At 42.3% G+C, this 20,276-nt stretch overlaps 1 protein-coding gene across 7 annotated transcripts; it reads left to right on the plus strand.

The window, feature by feature from the left end:
- Positions 1-12,782, plus strand: pax8 (paired box 8). 7 transcript variants are annotated; one of them, XM_065965937.1, is made up of 12 exons: positions 1-187; positions 2,598-2,756; positions 5,261-5,426; positions 5,570-5,767; positions 5,975-6,051; positions 6,332-6,457; positions 6,902-7,077; positions 7,267-7,387; positions 7,538-7,780; positions 8,403-8,504; positions 9,808-9,894; positions 11,805-12,782. In XM_065965937.1, exons 2-12 carry the CDS (start codon positions 2,735-2,737, stop codon positions 11,873-11,875), a joined length of 1,389 nt encoding a protein of 462 aa, XP_065822009.1. In that variant the 5' UTR covers positions 1-187; positions 2,598-2,734; the 3' UTR covers positions 11,876-12,782. The 7 variants fall into 7 exon arrangements, with proteins under 7 accessions (XP_065822009.1, XP_065822008.1, XP_065822010.1 ...); XM_065965936.1 differs by having other exon boundaries at positions 3-187; positions 9,805-9,894; XM_065965938.1 differs by having other exon boundaries at positions 3-187; positions 5,285-5,426; positions 9,805-9,894.
- The last annotated feature ends 7,494 nt before the right edge of the window (positions 12,783-20,276 follow it).

The raw sequence follows: 20,276 nt of genomic DNA on the forward strand, positions 1-20,276 counted from the left end.
GCAACACACACACACAACACAAGGCAGGACGACCCCGCACATCACACATTCCTGCCTCCTGCAACACTTAGCGGACACACACACACACACACACCGAATCATACCGCCTGAGTGAGCCGTCATTTGGATAATATCACGATATCTGCTGGGGGGGACGTTTTTTATTTCTGAACTGCGTCGTTGAAAGGTAAGCCATGACTTCAATTTCTCATTCAAATGTGTGTGTTAATAATCGATGTGACGTCTTTGTGGTTATATCGGCAGCACCATAGAGGCTCTCTGACAATGAGACCTAAATAGAAAAAAGAATAAACACCAACAAACAACGTATTTGACGGGACTGTAATAGCCTCATATTGGTGAGAGAAAAATAAGGCAAAAATGTTCCTGTCGTAAAAAAAGATGTTACTCATGTCCAGGTGAGCGTAAAACTTTAAGGAGCAGAAGCCAATGATCATTCAGGTTCAGCTTACAGGCTCACAAAAAGCTGAACAATCGCTGTCTGTGTCTGAAAGTCAAACGCAGCTTATGAATAGAAATAGGCTCCCTTCTGCATCTTTTTTTTAGAGATTCATGTGTCCCTAAAAAAATACATTTTTAATAATAACTTTCATCTCATTGGTCTAACTCAGATTATAGGATGTAGAATAGTGTAATAAACATTTTATTTTTAGATTTCAGGCATTTTAATTCGTTTAAACTGAAAGCTGAAAAAGAGAAACAGGCCTACTGAATAAAATCTCTCACTTAAAATAAAATAAAATAAAAAGTCTAAAATAAACTGTGGGTCTTTTCCTAAGAAGCAGTGGGCGTATGTCAACTCTTACACCTTCATAATTAATGCAACATATATATATATATATATATATATATATATATATATATATATATATATATATATATATATAGAGTCAAGCAGTTGTTGCTAAATAATCTGAAACTGGGATTTACAGGACACTAAAAATAACTAGGTGCAAAGATTCAGCAGGAAAACAGTTTGAACAGTTACAACATTGTTACAGATTTGTGTTGAACATTATAAAGGCTTAATAATCATGGTTGATATTTTAAAACAATAAAAATGCCATTTATGGGTTTCCTCTCAAGTGTAGCCCTTTTTACAATCCAGTGATAAATGATTTATTAAAAACTGTCAAATGTTTTTGTAATTATATATTTTTATTTTGGCCAGTTGATAAGAAAAAAACCCAGTCACCTGATTTTATAAAGGAGTCATTTCTGTCTCTATTATTCGAATCATTCTTTGTTATTTGAACATTTTTTAAATATTTTGATTCCATTTCTTCAGAAAAGGTTTTTTAAATTAAATAAAAGGGGAAAAAAAATGACACAGATAAATGCACAAAAAAAGTTGCAGTGAGATGAAAAACTACTCTACATGTTCAGATGGATTCTTTCGTTGGTGCCAGTGAAGTCAGTTGACACGTTAACATCAGCAGAGCAAAGCTAATGTAAGCTGGCTGAGCACAGTGGGACACAGTGTGGATTTTATTAGTTAAGAAAACAAAGCCTTCACTGTAACTTCTGCTGTCAATCATCACACAACACAACTCTAACAGTCTGTGACACTCTGCTAATTATTTGGTTCATTTTAAAGCTCGCACACAGCAGGTCCCGGCGACACCTGACAGCTTTAATGGCATCTTGAAATTCAACATTTGATACTTTTAGTCACAGTTACATTAATATATAGATTTTTTTTACTTGTGCGTATACTCTAGAAAACCAAACCACTGATTATTTCAGATGTTAAAGTTGATGTACAATAACTCTCTGTTAGTCTGAAAGTTTGTGTTCCACATATACATGTAAAAACTTCTACACCACCTTTCAGTGTTTTAGTGAAAGATATATAGATTTAATGTCGTTGTATAAAAGAACACAACCAAACTTTGTTGGCAGAAATCCTGTACAGCAGCGTTGCAAAGTCTGGTCAAAGGTTGACATCCTCATAATTTATCATCTCTTAAATGAATATACTGTATGCTGACTTTTTTTTAAATTAATATTGGTTACAAAATTAGCCAGAAATTTTGCACAAAATATTGAATAGAAGTTAACTTTGTTTTTGTTCAACAGAAGTTCAAAGAGTGATTCTCGCTCTTAAAACTTCTTCTAGTCGAGCAAATCCTCCTTTTGGCATTTCCCTATTTACTCGTGAACGACTAAAATTACAATCTGTTTTGTATAATTATAACATGATTAATGGCACCAGTCAGTCCTTATTACCAAGCAGTTAATGAAGGGATATTTTATGTGTAACAGGAGCAGCCATCTGAGGAAGCCAAAGGATGAGGAAAGAGGATCTTTGGTGCTTTAAGAATATTGATCATTTCATTTGATCTATTATTTTTCAGTATTTTTACACGTGCAGAAGCAACGCCCTGTTCTGTATACGTTGTAAAGTGAACATCAGTGGATTTAAAGGCACACATAGGGGATCTGAATTCAATAAACAGCTGTATTTCCCTGCAGAGAGCTACTGCGAGCACCAGCTGAGTGTTTGTTCTGTACCAGCTCTCAGGCGTCACACATGACAAACAGCCACTTTCATAAACCTCCATGTTCTCCTGCAGCGTGTGCTCGACGGTGCGTTCAGGAGCACACTCATGCCAGACGAGGTGGGCAGGGGAGTAAAAACACTTTAAACTGGGACAGCGTGGAGGAGAGCGTCACGTTCAGCTGGTGGAGCAGAGAGCAGAAACTCAGGGAAATGTCCAGCCACAGTGGGAGAGGTAAATACACAACACGAGCAGACTGACCAGGTTCACATTCAGCATGTAACAGCCACTCTTTACCCTTTTGAACTTTTGGGTATGTAGACTGAAGAGTTGAAAATACATCCTCAACAATCTGGTTTTCTTCAAAGTATACAAACATTTAAAAAAAAAAAAAAAAATCAATCAATCTTCAGAAGCTCTGCGTTTATTCATAATAGCTATTCTGCACATTTCTTTCCAAATACACATAAAGACCAATATTAGTTCCTTAGTTTAGATTGCACAAATATTAATGTTTAATGTTTGTTACATGGACAGAAATAAATACAGAGGGCAGAGTTCTGATTACACAGAGAGAGAAAAAACATTACTGTCACTTTATTTTCTCAGATGTTATGCAGCTGTTGGTTATATCCATAAAATATTCTTATTTATGTGATGTAGTGTCCTACATCCCCATATGGTGAAATGGATCATATCTCCAGATCACGCCTATAAATGACCCAAGTTGAAAACACACTCAAGTCTTTGGCTACCAACTGATTCCCCATTTGGAAGAAGTTGAAATGATTCATCAGTACACTCCTCTTACACCAATGGTCCTCCCTACAAAAGTAGGCCAATAATGGTTAACATATAAAGCGTGGTACTAGCCTACCTAAAGTGCTTGTGGGCTAAAAGCACAGAGGGGTTATCAGCACTTCATGACTGCATCATTTTGTACACACTTATTGAAAATTACAACCTGACATATTTGAGACTGTTGCAGCCGTGTTGAGTTTATCTAGGGGGGAATTAAAGTGGTCATCACACTATCTATCTATCAGTCTGTCTATCTTTCTAAAGTTTCCGTGTAATGAATCCACGCCATTGTTTTTTTTTTGGTCGTGCGCGCGGTGTCCACGCACCGTCCGCGTGCCCGTGTATCGTGCTCGCCCCCCCCCCCCGGGTGTGCTCCGCTTTAATATCCTGCAGGTTGATGAAGCTTGGCGGGGAGATTTTTTTCCACACTCCGCTGGCAGCGTTAATAGAGGCTCCCCCCCCCCCCCCCCTCACCTCCCCATTCCCTCCTCCTCCTCCTCCCCCCCCCCCCCCCCTCTCTTCTCCTCCCCGGCCTCGTCCGGCTGTTTGATGTGGAAATGAAAGCTGGGAAAAGGCTGAGAAAAGAGAAGCGTCTCAATGGGTTAAATTAAAAGCGATGGTGTTCTTGCAGAGTCACCACCGTGCAGTCTATGGAGAACATAGAGCAGGCGGTGTGTTACCGGGGTTTTGTGTTGTCTGGTTTTTTTTTGTTGTATCTTTGGAGCTGACTTTGATCTCATGTAGATCACTTGTAACAGGGCTGTTTTACATCGGTCCTATTGGCTACTTTGTTGTTATTTTTTTAGAAAAGGTAATAAATCGACATTGTTCTTTTTTTTAATCTTCAGCATTTTTTCAAACTTAATTTTTATTAATATGTCATCAACACTGTGGATAAGTCTAACCCTCCAGTTGTAGTATGTTACAGTAAGTTTCCATACACAACAACATGTTTACATAAATAAGAAGTAACCAATATTTTTTTTAATTTAAAAGTTTATTGTTTCTAGTTACAATCCACATGATTTCTGTATTTTATTTATAAAAGATGAGGATAACATAATATTTGTTGAGAGGTTATTTTTAAGGAATTATTTTGTGTTCTTGACTAATATCTTGTTAAAATCATATCAAATTAGGTTTCCCTTTCATTTCCCGGCTCTAGACAAGAGTATTGACTTTTATTGGAGCACACTGAGACTTATGTTACAACACAGAAAATAAATAGATAAATAAATAAGTAGTGTATAAAGCAAACAATAAGAAAGAGTCTGAAAGTGTTATTTAAAAGGAGGTGTACATCCTGTAAATGATAACGTATTTATCAATTTAAAATACAACCTTGGCTGTACAGTTAAACCTCACATTGTTGCAGAATGTAGCAATATTGAAAATGTGTTAGATATTTAAGAGCTGAACATTTTAGACCCTTCTTTTGAAATGTCAGGGAGAGGGAAAACAGATTTGTCAAAATACAAACTAGATCCACCTTGACTAATAGAAATCTGTTCTTCTGCAGATTTAAAGATATCAATCAACTAAGAGATTAAAGTTTTCATTACTTTTGTAACTTTTATCTCGTTGATCCCTGAGTCTACAACGTGCAACACTGAAACAGGATTTGTTTTGTTTTTGTGTTTTCTTACAGCTACACCGCACAGTGTGAGCGGTGTAAGAGCATCAGTGTAGCATGCCTTGTGAACCTCTTGTCAGTTTATTTTCAGATACTGAAAATAGATGCCCGCTTTTAGGGGTCACAATTTGACCTCTTGTTTTGTTTTTTACTGCTTAGTAATTTATGTTTTCATTGTGTCACCAAAAAGTGTGTGTGGTTCTGTCTGTTAGTCCAGAGGTGTGTTTGACTTTTCTGACGTTGGCAGGCCTCACTGTCTCTGGTTCATGACATTTATGAGTGTTCATCCCCCCTCCTCCCCCAGGTCATGGGGGTCTTAACCAACTAGGCGGAATGTTTGTTAATGGACGCCCGCTTCCGGAGGTGATCCGGCAACGCATCGTGGACATGGCCCACCAGGGGGTCCGGCCCTGTGACATCTCCCGGCAGCTCCGAGTCAGCCACGGCTGCGTCAGCAAGATTCTGGGACGGTGAGAAACCTACCCTTCAACTTCCTGCCACTGCAGAGCAACATGTTTGTGTTCTTTGACCCCTGAAATGTTGTTTACATATCCTGTACCCATGACCTCAAACCTTACCTTCAAAGTAAAAGCCTTCTGATTTCTCCTTTCAGTTACTACGAGACAGGCAGCATCAAACCCGGCGTGATTGGCGGCTCTAAACCCAAAGTGGCCACGCCGAAGGTGGTGGATAAAATCGCAGAGTACAAAAGGCAGAATCCCACCATGTTCGCCTGGGAGATCAGAGACCGGCTGCTGGCGGAGGGAGTGTGTGACAGCGACACGGTGCCCAGCGTGAGCTCCATTAACAGGTGACAAACTGAATTATGAATGAAAACCTGTTAGAGGTACAAATGTGCCTCTCTGGGGAGGCGGCGTGCAGAAAACTGAGCTTCTGAGAAGACTGAAAAAGGGACAGATTTAACATGTGGTCATGCTATCACTACACTAAGCGGATGCTAAATATGAAGCTAATTAAAGAGTTGTGCTAATTGTAAATGATTGTTATTTTTTTTCAGAATAATTCGAACAAAGGTCCAGCAACCATTCAATCTGCCTCTGGACGGAAAAGGCCTGAGTCCTGGACAAACCTTAAGTGAGTCTTTACCATTCACACACACACACACACACACACACACACACACACTGGAGGCCATAACAACATGTATGATCATGTGATGGTGAAGGATTAAGGTTAAAGATTAAAGAACATGCTCGTCGTTCTGTAGGATTAAGTGCATGGTGTTGCGGTAACAGGACTACAGTGAGATGTAGACGCCCGGTATCATTTCTTCCCTGTGTCTAAAATCTAAAATCTGTCTTTGTTTTTCTTCCCCTCTCTCTCTCTCTCTCTCTCTCTCTCTCTCTCTCCCCAGTCCCCAGTTCAGCCGTCACTCCTCCTGAATCTCCACACTCAGACTCTTTGGGCTCCACCTACTCCATCAGTGGCTTGTTAGGGATCCCCCAACCCAGCGTCGAGGGCAAGAGGAGCCACGATGACAGTAAGAATTAGATCAGATGAACGTCACGGCACACATCGGCCTCATTGTGATTCTTGTTGTGGAACATTGTGGAACACAGGAAGTCAATCAGACATGGAAGAGAGTGAGAGGTGGAGGAGGGTCATGCTTTATCTGATTCACCGTCCTGTTTGAGATCAAAGAACTGAGGTCATTTCAAGATACAAACTCTTAGATCCTGCAACTTTGTTCATGTTAATGTTAAGCCATGCATGCAGCCTAAAAGTCACTCCCTCTAATATATCATGATGTCTAATTGAAAAAATGATTTTTTAAAGAGCTTAGTTTAGGTTTTCTGTTCCAATAAAATAAAACGTGGTACCTTTTGGTTGATAGATGACTGAAGATCTGTTGGTTTTCTTCGGTACTTTTAGATTCTATCAATCATTAGAATAATGGAGATGGTATTTTGTTTGGTTTCCCCAGGTGATCAGGAGAGTTGTCGGCACAGCGTAGACTCTCAGGGCAGCGGGGGAGTCCCGAGGAAACAGATGAGGGTGGATCACTTCTCAGCAGCCACGCAACATCTGGACTGTGGGTTCGACCGTCACCACTATCCCCCGGACTCATTCGGCTCCGCGTCCGGAAGCAAAGCAGAGCAGGTAGCTTATAAGCGGCTCAAATGGAACATTTCTATGAAGTATTTACTCTTCATGTTTCTTGTTTACTCTTCATTAGGATTTCAAAACGTTTGGAGCCATTCAATTCTGCGTTTGTTTTTTGACTTTTGCTCCTTCTCCTACACAAGCACTCTACTAAAGTAATAGCTAATCCCTGCTCATCATCTGCAGACTTTGTACCCGCTCTCCCTCATCAACGGCAGCCTTGATGAGGCCAAGACGAGCCTCTCAACATCCTCGTCCGCCATTGGACGGAATCTAACAGCACACCAGAGCTACGCAATGGTGACAGGTGAGAAACGTTGACCTGCATGTGAAACCCTTTCACTTTTTATTTTTGCATTTTTCACTTTTTTTTTTTTTTTTTTGCACTTCACTTCCACTCACCATTCTCATTTTTTCATCCAACCGCCTTCCTCTGATATCGCTGCCTCCACCTCAGAGCCCCTCCAGTCGCTGCCACTCTGCCTTAAACAGGAAATGTCCCCGGAAGTGACGAGCACAAGCCCCTCCCCAAACATGGTGGCGTCCAACCTGGCGTTCGTTGAGCTGCAGGCGCTGCAGAAGCCCGTTTCTGTCAGCAGCAGCAGCTGCGGCAACTCCAACCATTCCCCCTATGCTTTCAACTCATTCTCCCATCATGCACCTGTGTACGGGCAGTTCAGCAGTCAGTCTATTCTCTCAGGTAACGCAGGGATTCACGTCATCTTCATGTTCACACTCTCTTTCACGCAGCCAGGCGCTTCTTTGGGGGCAATTAATGTAAAACTGCAACCATTTTTTTCCATCTCATTATTGATGAATCTGCTTTTTATTTGATCCGTTTTTCAATTCAGCGATTGGCTTACTATTTAGCCAAACAAAAAAATTCTCCCTGCACTAAATAAATAGTCAATACTACTACCAAATAAGACGAAGAAAACAAGAAAATACTGAAATCCTTTCATTATTAATACCTTATATGGTAACTTTTTAATTCAAATTAAAGAGTTCCAACAATTAACCATACATGTACTCCCTGATAGGCGTACTTTCTGCAGCAATAGAGAAATCAGAGTTTCTTGAACCAATTAAATACTTATATTTCTACCTTTAAAGAAAACATATAGTGATTATAATCGATTGAAACTATTATTATTATTATTTGTAAGTAAGCTAATTGATTTATCTTTGAACCATTTCTGTTTTGTTTTTTTCCGCATGCAGAAACTCAACTTATATTTCCGAGCACACTTTAGCTTTAAGGGATGTAAATCAGTGACTCCAACTTCCCTTTTGATGTTAAATGTTGGTGTTTGTGTTTTCAGGGCGTGACATGGTGAGCTCCACCCTGCCAGGTTACCCACCTCACATCCCCTCCCCCGCGCAGTCAGGATACACCACCTCAGCCATCACGGGCATGGTAGCAGGTGAGAAAGACTTGTTAGCTTGTTTTTTTTTATGTACAATTTAAAAGCCATGTAGAGAATAAAGGTTGTAAATAAATAAATAAAAAGATGGAGGAAGGCAGCTGAGTGAGACAGGTAGAACGAAAAAAGAATGAAGAGAAGATGAAGGAAGAGATGGAGTTGAGAGAACGCGGCAGGGCTGGAGGTTTGTAGATTAACAGAAACACAGGCTGAGTCAATGAGTAGTCTTGCCAGGGTGGTGTGTGTGTGTGTGTGTGTGTGTGTGTGTGTGTGTCTGTGCGGGTGCACATGGGCCCAGGGGGTACAGGGAGCAGGCTGAGGGTTCCGCCCTGCTGCTCACACCCCCCACCCAGACACCTCTGACCACACATCGCCATGGGAACCAGGGGGCCCAGGAGGGAGATGCAGGGTGGGCAGAGGAGAGGAGGGAGGGTGTAAAGTCTGGGTATGAGGAGGAGGTCTTTGGTGCGTGCATTTGTGTGTGTGTGTGTGTGTTCGCTGATATCAGGATGCCTGCATACGACCAGAGAGAGAGAGAGAGAGAGAGTGTGTGTGTGTGTGTGTGTCTGTGTCTGTGTGTGTGTGTGTGTGTGTGTGTGATGTGCCTTTTTTATTTGAAGTCTGCCCTCCGAAGCGCGAAATGAGAGGGTCTGATTTATTATTTTTCTGGTGGGCTCGCTGTGAGGAAGAGTTGCTACACAATTACTGACTGAAGAGGGGGGTTAGGACAGGAGGAGGAGGGTGAGTAGGTGGCGGTGTGGGTGGGGTGGGGTGGGGTGGGGGTGGGGGGGGGCTCGGGGATTCATTCCAGTCGACATAATTACCAATTAGATATTGGAATGTTAAAAAAAGAGAAGAAGGAAAAAAAAGTGGAGTACCAGTGAAGCTAAAGCTGTGAGAGGAGGACAGAGGGAGGGAGGAGCAGAAAGAAGAGGAGGAGGAGAAAGAAGAGGAGGAGGAGGAGGAGGAGGAGGGGGAGGAGGGCATTTCAGAGGGCAGAGCTCTGAGGAGAGAGAGGGCGTAGAGGCTGGCTTCATGCACGCACCACTGGGCCGAGGGATTTTACCCTGAGACATCCACCTGCACCACAGATTAATGGTTTACAGGCTGCACTAACTGTTGGTGAATTATGAGCTAAAGCTGAGCGCACACACATAAACATAGACGTACACACACACACACACACACACACACACAAAGTGCTCACGGCGGTGTCTTAGCTTTGCGTTTTAATAAGAAATGTTTCCTGTGTTGTTGTTGTCAGTGTTTGATGAGTTTTTTTCCTCTCTCTCTCCTGCAGCAGGTGCAGATTACTCGGGTCAGACCTACAGCCACACACCGTACACCACCTACAGCGACGCCTGGAGGTTCACCAACTCCTCCATACTGGGTGAGTGGAGACCCACTCTGTGTACTGCGCTGCATGTGCGACATGTTCGTTGTTTGATACGTCCCCTCTCCCAGGAGATCGTAAACATGTTGTGTCCCTCTAACGGAGGGCGTCTCCAACCTTTGTTCATCTGAGAGCGACTTTGAAAAAATTGAAAGTGGCCAAGAGCTACTTGCATCAAATCGCTTGCATTTATTTACATTGCACACAATCAGCTGAATTAAGCAATTGCAATAAGCCAATGCTTGTCAATAATCTTAAAGTCACATCAAGGTCCAAGAAATAAATATTTTACACTTCTTATTTTGCCACATAGTAAGCTATGTTGCTGAAAATTCACATCAATGTCCGTGAAAACATTTACTACTTTACACTTGTTTTTATGGGCCAAATACATGAATAGTGGGGAAGAGGTGCATTTACTGTCGTCGGATTTTTTAGTTGTTTTTTTTAACACAGTCAGTCAACCTAAAGGAGAGCTACTGAAAACCTGCCCGCGAGCTACTGGCAGCTCCCGAGCATACAAATACACAACCTGGACTTCAAAAACACACATAGTGCTTAAGCTTGTACTATAGTGAGTCAATGTGAGAACGCAGCAGGATATACTCAGGAGAATTCACCTCGACCGAGTGGGAGGGGGTCGTTCCATTTATTCCCTGCGATCCATGCACGACCGCAGATTGAATGCACGAGACCAGTATACGATCTCTGTGCACGTAATTAAACTGCTGCGTTATTTTTTCTGTTGGTCAGTATGTCCCCCCCCCCCCCCCCCCCCCCGCCCCCCGCCCCCCGCTCTTTTGTTGATACTGCGATTAAGTCAAACCAACCATAGCATTGGTACAAAGGCAAATGTTCTCATAGAAGCGTCGTAAAGCAGACTCTGTTGCTTTAACCGCCACTTTCACGTCATTCATTTACTTCATGTCGTGCCTCGGGTAGACCACCCACCCCCACCCCCCACCCCCTCCAGTCCTACAGGGATAGTCTCCACGCTCTAAGGTGCGTGTGTGAACAACCACAACAGGATGAATATAGGGGCAGTCTTCCTGAAATCTTCTCGAGTGCATTTGTGAAAACGGCTTTACACACTCTAAAATATTCAACACGCTGGATCCTTTTTCTTTAATCTGTTTATCACTTGGCGTCTTGGCTTTTCTGTCTCTCTACATTCATGGAAAGAAATTATAAACTAACTGCTCTGTGGATCTTTTTTTTTTTTTTTATATAATTAGTTACAGACAAAACACAATTTTAAGAATCTTCCAACCCTAAAAAAAACCTGATATAAACTATAGAGTAACAATTACCGAAATGACCAGCAGATAAATGCTAACTTTTGTAGACCATGTACATATGAAGGCGCCCGTTCTCGTCTAAGTCCATCTATCGAGCATGTACACTAAATCATTTGGGAGACACTTTTGTCCAAAGCATGTTACAAACAGACGAAAGAAAAGACAGGCCTAAGAAAGAAAGTGTTACAAACATTATTTCCATGGTTCCCCTGACATTAGGCGCCAACAGCAGATATGTATATTTTGCAAGATGCATCCAAACAAAAATTCTACGCAACTCTTTTAAAGAGATGTTGTGTTCAGAAGAAAAGCTTTTACCAAGAAGATTTATAAGTACAGCAGTTTTTGAGGATACCTTCCCCTCTGCAGGATCAATCAGTCTGGTTAAAAAAAGGAAAGTCCTGCATTTCTCTGATCTTTTGATTCCTTACGAGACAGGAGAGTTCAGACTGAATCCACTTGCAGGACAAACAGTCAGAGCAGCTCAGACTCTCCACCATCTGCTGTAAAACCTGGGGATAATAAGGATAAAGAAAAGTCTGATCCACCGCAGACAACACTTTCCACCTCTGACGACCTCTCAATGTGTCTCCCCCTCCCCCCCTGCAGGTTCTCCATATTACTACAGCTCGGCCTCCCGCACCGCTCCTCCGTCTGCAGCCGCCTACGACCACCTCTAGTCCCTGCTGGGAGGGGCCGACTCTAGCGCTGATGGACCCGAGCGGACCTGGGCGACTAGAAAACTGGAAATCTGAACATCAGCTGACACTTCTGATTGAGGACCAAGGCATGAAAGTCGAAACTCAACGTGAACTTTACACTCTGCTGATGAACCAGCAAAACATTTTCACCTCCTCCTGTGTTATTTATTTGTTGTTAGTGGTTCTGTTGCCATGGTAACGCCGACTCATGCACGTTTACAGACTGTTAACTCCTCCTATGGGCCATGCCAAGGTGCATATTTTCAGTCTACAGAGCTCTAACACTGTTTTTTGCCAAAGACTTTCTTTTTCTCGCACATCTGCAAAAATGACACCACAAAATCCAGTGATACAGATATGCAACTTCTTTATACTAGACTATGCCTGCTCTTTGTTTACAATACTTTATTTGTCCTATCATTACAGAATGAATTCCTCTTTTTTAATTTGTGTCTGCTTTCCAATTCCTTTTTGAGACTTGTCTGTAAACTTAGATTTTCACTTCCTCCCCGTAGTGAAAATGGACTAAAAGGTGTCACATTAAATCACAACTACAACAAAATGCCCACATCTGCCCCCCTCAAATATAATTAAAGTGTTTGTCCAGCAATATGTACATATTGTAAATGATGAATGACCTATGAGGAAGAGATGCAATTTTTCTCAGAGAATGACTGATGACGGTGATTTGGCTACTAAAACCAACAAGGCTTGAAATACGTTTGTTTTGCGTCAAATAACTTTAGTTTGTTGTCATGCTGATGTTCTGATGTTTGGTAAGAACTGTGACTATTTTTTCTGATACTGGTATTAATATTATTGCAGATGTAAATAATGAATTTCTAAAGAATTATTTTAATTAAAGCATGACAAATTTACTGTTGAATTTTCTCTTGTTGTTTCTTTAAAATGTTTGTTATTCAAATAAGAAATGATGCAAATAATCATTAGCTCTGTGCAGAGCTCACAGTTAAAGTGGAAATGTAAATGAGTGTTTAACAAAGTAGAGATTTTAAAGGTTCTTTATAAACGAATAATCACAAGACTGGTCATATAAGATTAATTTATTATTATTATTATTATTATTATCATTATTATTATCATTATTATTATTATTATTATTATCCTATTATTTCCTACTTATGCGGTATGGTGAAAGACAGCTGAAATGTGATCTTTTTTTTGCATCTCTCAGCATTTCAAAAGGACGAAAGCAATGATCCTGAAAGCACGCGCATCTGTTTAATTTCTTTTTTTATTTTCTGCATCATGTAGTTTTATTTGCAATTATTTCGTCCCTCTTTGCGGCCTCATAATTGCGGCGCGTTAACGACGCCACGGTTCGGCGGTGCCGCGGCCCACCTGGTGCCGCCGCCGCGTGGGACGGCGCGAGGACTATGATGGATTGGGGAGGCCGCGCGCGCGTGCTCCAAAATACTGCGGCACGTGAAGCTGGGGGGAAATATGCCCAGGCTCGAACCCGCGAATTTAAAACTATCGCTGTCACATAAGTAAACAAAACGGTGTATTATAAGAAACGAGTTTAGACTTCTTATATTCTTAATTAAAAAAAACAAAAACAAATAAATGACATTGTCTGATTTCATAAGAAAAAAAAAAACAGCTCAACCATATGGCTGTATATTTATAATTTGAATATGGACTGATGATCTCACAAAAAAATTACTTTTTTTTTTTACTTTTTAGCTTTAAATCATGTGTGGTCCTCATCTGCAAATAACCTGTTACAAACTTATGAACATGAATTAAAGAAATATTAAATTAAATTTTAAAACATAGGCCTGTAAAACCTGTTCATTTATTATTTATATTGATATTATCAACATTTTAATAGTTATTAATTGATTTATTATTTCCCCAAGCTATTTTGGTCTCTTTTTGAACCTGCCTCAAAGAACGTTTTTTTTTCATTTTTTAATGGATTAAATTTAGGTGTTATTTTATGACAGTTGCAACGTTTCTTTATGAAACAACTTCCGCATTTCCAGCATTGGAGAAAACAAATGTTGAACTTACATATGTTTCAGTTTGCAGGTTTTATCTTCTTTCATTTTGTCTCATTAGACCACCACAACCTCTGAAATAATTTCAGTTCACAAACTTCTGTGAGGTTCATGGCCTAATTCGTCATTAAAGAAGCTCTCAGAACTAATTACATAACTCCTGCGCTCGACAGTATGGAGGCTTTTGTCTGACTTCTGAGACAATTACTTAAACTCCTCGGTATCAGTTCAGTCGGGGCAGTATCTGTCCTGTGATGAAGATCAGCCCTGACATCTTTTTGTGTACAGTATGTCCTGCTTATTCTCTCCGTCTCTGAGCCCTCACTCTCCTTATATTTCCCAGTTTCTCTGACTCACCTCTTTACACCCCTCCCTTTGTAACCCTCTCTTGTGGCCACACTGTAAACTTTAAACAATAGCTGCATTTCATCCCATTGTTTTTCAAGTGTCCTGGGCCACTCCAGACAACCCATCAACTGACTGGACTCTCATTCTTTCCAGGTCCCTGCTCAGGCATGCAGAAACACACTCCTCTATATACTCTAAAAACATACAGAGTTCTTTTTTTTAAGTCAATGTGCCTCTCAGGGACAAGGAACTGAACTTCAAAATTCCTCGAACCAGCTGATGTCCGAGCGGAGAAATAACAGCCACAAATGTTAAACATTAACCGTCCTGCTGTCGAAAGAGCAAAAAAAACCTAAACGTTATACTGCTACACACTCGAGCCACAGCAGACATAACTCCTCTGTGTGTCTCTCTGGGCCTATTAGCGAGGAGGTTTCGGGCCACAGTGCTTCTGGTCTGGTAATGAGCCCAGCAGCACAATACAGGCACCGGGCCGGAACAGCTGAGGGCAGACAAAGCTGGCAGGACGGGGCGACTGGGACTTACTACATTTAACACACAGACATACGAACACAGTGTCCATGTATGTGTGTGGCACAGACAGAGCAGGAAACGTGTAGCTTTGTGTGTTTTTGTGATATAACCCCTGTGTGTGTGTGTGTGTGTGTGTGTGTGTGTGGAGGAGAAGGCATGTGTCCCATTACCATTATGGGGACAAACTCAAAGACAGAACTGGGGGCCCCTGGAGAAATTGCTGCCAAAAAGGCAGCAGAGGAGTGTGTGGCAATCAGTGGGATGACGGGTCAGGGTTGTCCTGCGCCAGTCATCTGGAAAGTTCTCCACTTATCTCTGGGCCCGAGACACTGGCCAACCAATTCAGCCTGGCAAATAAGTATTATGTAGGCTGACAGAATTTGTCTGTCCAAATGAGCTGCAGGACACGCTGTTGTTTTAAACTGTGAATGGCAGCGCTGCTGTGTGGGCCCCGCCCGGGTTCAGGCCCTTTGTGGCCCTCAAGAGAACCCAGAATGTGAGAGTGAACCCATCACCTTGTTTATTAAATGTTTTGGGTGAAGCCGGGCCGATTATTCAGAGTCTTTTGTCCTCTCTTTACATCGAGCCCTTTTTTTTTTTCTTGCAGCCCTTTCTCTGTCTGAGGTTACTGTCTGCTGTTTCAACAGAACCTCCTTTAACCTCCTCGACTACATTTCTCGACACAAGACTTAGAGAACCCTTCTGAATTATGGAAACTGTACAGAACAATTTGTATAACTATCAACAACGATGTCCGTTCAACGCAGCAATAGGTCAGGTGTGAAGACTTGAGAAAGTGGCTAAGATCTCTTTTTCCTGCAATTACATTTTAGATCTGGACGCTCCCCAGTTGCAGGATATAGAAATCACGGCCCCATGCTTGCTTGCGGTGAATTCTACTGAATGTCACCTGCTGCAGCACACATCAGCTCACCCCAACTTCACTGTGAAATTGTATTAAAGTTGGTGTGAAAAAAATCTACTGTTTGCTCAGAGACATGCAGCTCACCACTAAAATGTCCAGAAAAGTTTTGTTCACGTGGGTTTAAAATACCTTCTGATGTTTCAGTTTCAGATGCTTACTATTAAGACCCTGAGTTACATTGCAAGAAGACTATTATGTATTATGTTTTCCGGTGGTTAAAGGGGCAATTCGTCCCAAATACATGAATGTTTGTACAAAGTTTTGTGGCTATCTGAATCCCCCAAAAAAATCAAATCACAAGGTCAACTACATCTCCTGACCTAACCTTGTTGGAAATCCTGAAAAGCCAATAGATGTGGTTTGAAACATTCCTGAAAAAAAAAAGAAATCCCCAAGTTTTCGAGCTTATTTCGGTGCTAGGAGAAAATAAGATGATCACCGAAGTCATAAGGATTCATCCTCTAAGAACCATGAATGTCCAGACAGAACTTTTTGCCAAGCCTTTGATTAAATGTAGACATGAATCACTAAGTGAGTGAAATATTTGACCCGTTTGTGGCACTAGATAAAGTTCAAAGGGTAAAAAAAACTGACTGTAAAACGTCCAAGGTAATCCATCACATAGTTTTTGAGATACTTCAGTCAGGAACAAAGTGGCGGACCACCCAACCAACATCCCCATCCATATGTTGCTATAAGAGACATTTCACCCTGAAGAAAAAAAAAAGCCTCAGAACACCTGAGCAGACATCAAATGACAACACCATCCTCAAATTCCAAGAAGCCATCTCATCTCCTCCACCTTTAAGCAGAATGCACCTAGAACAAATGTGCCAGTCAAACGGAGCAAAGTGGTCAAACAGAGGGTGTTTCTGTGTGAGGACAGGCAGAGGGAGGAAACACAGGTGCCCTGTGTCCAAGCAGCCTATTAAACAACGTACAGGCCCTGAAGGCAGGAAGCTACTATTGACTGGAAGACATCAAGAAAAACGCACCTTTCAAAGCACACACACATTCAACACTATACACACACACACACACCGAGGAAGATAAAATCTGCCAGGTATCAGGTACTGCCCCGAGGGAGAGGGCTGACCTGTGGAGGCCCGGGGAAGTCAAACACAGAGGCTGACAAACAGCTCATTCAACATCAAATGCAAGTCTCAATAATGCTGTGAAATCATTGAAACACACTGTAGATTGAAATATGGACAGGTGCCTCAAACAAGGAATTTATTTTTGCTGGCTTAAGTTATATCGCTATTTTTACGACTCTTGGAAGGGTGAAACACAGCTCGTGGAAATGGCCAATAAACTTCTGACCAGATCAAGATATGAAACCAGAACTGACCAGCTACGTAAAGTTGCATGATCGAGCTGGAGTTGTGAATCAGCCTCTTGGACGAGCACTTGTGGGAGATCTGTTGTTTGAACAAGCAATATTCACAGATTTGTCTCTGGAACAAGCAAAAATAGGTGATTCATGTTTCAGTCAAGAAACACTAATGAATCAATCCCTTGGACAAGCAACAATAGTGGAACCATTGCTAGAACAAGCAATGCAATCAGATCTGTCTTTTGAACAAGAAAAATAGTTGGATCTGTCTGTTTAACATTTTTTATTTCTTATTAGTCTCTCAAACGAGCTGCAATGTGGGATGTGTCCCTCAAGCAAGCATTGCCAGTAGATCTGTCGACAGAGCAACCAATAATTGCAAATCTTTCTCTCAACAAACAGGAATCAATCCTTTCCACAAGCAATGTATCCGGCCCTCGAGTTAGCAGTTATAGCGGATCTCTCGCCTGAGAAATCAATAACAGCAGATCTGTCTCTTGGACGAGCATGACAGTGGATCTGTCTCTCGAACATCGTTGCACAGATTTCTCTCGAATAAGGATGAAATGGGATTTGTCTCTGTTTGTTAAACTACTGATAGTAGTGGATCCGTCTCTTGGACAAGCAGTAAGAGTGGATCTGGGTCATCATGACGGATACATCTCTCCAAAAAAGCACCATAGTGGATTTATCTCAACTGATAATAGTTGATTCATCTCTCCATTAAGCAGCAACAGCAAACGTATTCTTTTGAACAAGCAATAAAAGTGGATCCTTCTCTCAATAAATTATAATAGGAGATTTTTCTCTTGCAAAAGCAATTATAGCGGATATGTCTCTAGAATAACCAATAATAGAGGATCCATCTGTCAATCATAAATTATAGCAGATCTGTCTCTCAAACAAGCAGGACTTCTCTCATTATACGCTGAAAGTGAACTTGTCTCTGAAACAGGCAATAAAAAGTCGATCCATCTCTTGAACCAGTGTATGAAAGTGGATCTGTGTGTGTATTTTGCACAACACCAGTCTACGGGCCTGGTTGGAGGTCTGAAGGCTCCCTCCAGTTAAAGCTAATTCCTGCACGAGTTGCACGATAGAACAAGATAAGATGGGGGGCGATAAGTTCACAGACATTTCCCCGCTCCGCTCTATACGTTGCATTGACCCACGGAGGGCAGACTTTAAGATCCCGGGCCAGTATGTTTGTCCTGCATCTTAAAAGCCGCTGAGTTTGTGCCTGAGGAGTGTTTTCAGAGGCTTGGAGTGTGTGTGGAAGAGGAGAGGGCAAAAAGGGGTCATGCGTTGAAATGCCCTTAAGCTAGGCACTTGCTTTAACTCCCTCAGTAAGAGGCCTCAAAGCTAGCGTTTATGAAAAGGAGTATGAAGGGTCGGGGCGAGTCATGTTTGGGTCTGATTGGCAAATAAAATGAAAATGTCTGTCCAGGAGAAAAGCAACGCTAATGAGTGCAGTGTGAGAGGGGAAAGGGGCAAGGATGATGTTTTTGTTCAGTGTCTGCCAATACTTCAAAAAAAACAAGTTACAGCAGAAAATTACACTCAAATGGAAACCTAACATAAACTCAGAGTCTGGCTCTTTACAGGAGAGCAAGAGCAAGTGGACACTAAATAAAAGCTGGAGAATAGAAGAGGAGTTGTTAGTTAATGGATGAAGTGAATGGAGTCTGAGTGGAAAACAAAACCCATAAAAAGAACCTAAGAGGAACTTCAAGGGCCCTGGACAGAGAAAGAAAAAAGATCACACTAGAAGCAGTCAAGAGGGAGAGAGTGGGGGGGGGGGGGGGGGGGACACCAAGAGGGAGATTAGAAAAAAATAGTTTTTCTAATGGTCAGAGTGGGAGAAATCGAGTGTTAGTGCGGGTAAGAGATAAAAAGTAACAAGTAGAGCGTGCGAGGCGTCAGCGGCAGATGGAGAATGTGCGTCAGGAGGAGCATTGAGGGCAGCGGGATGAATGCGAGTGTTTACAGTACAGTTTATGTTTGCTGGCGGTGATGGCAGGTGTTTGAGGGCTCATATTTACAGAGCATTTCAGGGCCATTGTGGATGTTGAGCAATAGTCAGAGCAGCTCTGTTCGTGAGGACGGGAGACGAGCAGGAAAAAGAAAAACAGGGCAGCGGTGACCTTACACTTCGGGGTCCTTTTCGGAGCCCGGTGCCGGACAAGCCCCTAATGATCACAACTTGAGCTCTTGCCTTTTTAATTACCCACCCAGGCCTGACAGAGGCGCACAAAGCTCGAGCACGGAGTGGCACAGATGGAAACAAAACACAGGCCCACTCCTTGGGACGGATGCCCTCTGAACCCAGCAGCTAATGCAGCCCCTGCTGCTCCAGCCGATCATTATTGTTGCTGGAGAGGCGGAGAGAGGTGGCACTCCAAAACAAGGCCACCACGGCCGCTGGTGTCATGGTCCACAGGCCATGTGAGAAGAGCTCTTCGGTGGAGAGCTCCTCTGTGACGCCTGCGGCCGAACGAGCACCTTAAGCACCGATGAAATGATTCAATTTGATATGAAAAACAAAAGATACTAATGGCTGCTTCTAACTGTAACATTTGGTCACAGGCCTGAGAGCATGTAGGTTAGCAGAGATGGCGTCGCCTTTCAGACTGCAGCCCACCCCACCCCCACCCCCACCCCCAATTCCCTCCAAGGTGCTATGATGGCCTCAGGTCCCTGTCACTCATGTCGCCCATCAGTCATCCTCATCTGCAAAATCTGACTTTATCTTAATGAGCTGTTGTTATTTCTGTCAATGAATGGAGACTGCTTCCATTCAGAGGACAACAAGTTGAGCATTATCACATTAAGTCAGCGCTTCAGAAGATGAGTCAGGGACTCCCGGGTTTTACCCGATGTCCGTCCAGGTGGGAGAGTCTCAAATCAAATGGAGAACAAGGAGCTTCAGCTGTAATGATTCACCCATACAGCATGGTGTGCCCCTGTCTGTACTGTCTGTGCTCTTCATTGCATATCCTATAGTCACATCAAATTCCTATGTGTGTGTGTGTGTGTGTGTGTGTGTGTGTGTGTGTGTGTGTGTGTGTGTGTGTGTGTGTGTGTGTGTGTGTGTGTGTGTGTGTGCGTGTGTGTGTGTGTGTGCGTGTGTGTGTGTGTGTGTGTGTGTGTGTGGTGGTGTTTTGTGGTTTGGAGGGAGGGGGGCTGACTCCAGACATCCTGCCCTTATTGTTG

Source organism: Labrus bergylta, chromosome 17 (genome assembly GCF_963930695.1).
Source record: "Labrus bergylta chromosome 17, fLabBer1.1, whole genome shotgun sequence".
Classification (NCBI taxonomy): Eukaryota; Metazoa; Chordata; class Actinopteri; order Labriformes; family Labridae; genus Labrus; species Labrus bergylta.

What these genes read in the sequence shown, in the direction of transcription:
- pax8 (XM_065965936.1), top strand. Translation starts at nt 2,735, where the DNA reads ATGTCCAGCCACAGTGGGAGAG. An exon ending in GTCAGCAAGATTCTGGGACG is followed by an intron (nt 5,427 to 5,569) that starts GTGAGAAACCTA and finishes TTCTCCTTTCAG; the next exon opens with TTACTACGAGACAGGCAGCA. An exon ending in CAGTCAGTCTATTCTCTCAG is followed by an intron (nt 7,781 to 8,402) that starts GTAACGCAGGGA and finishes TTGTGTTTTCAG; the next exon opens with GGCGTGACATGGTGAGCTCC.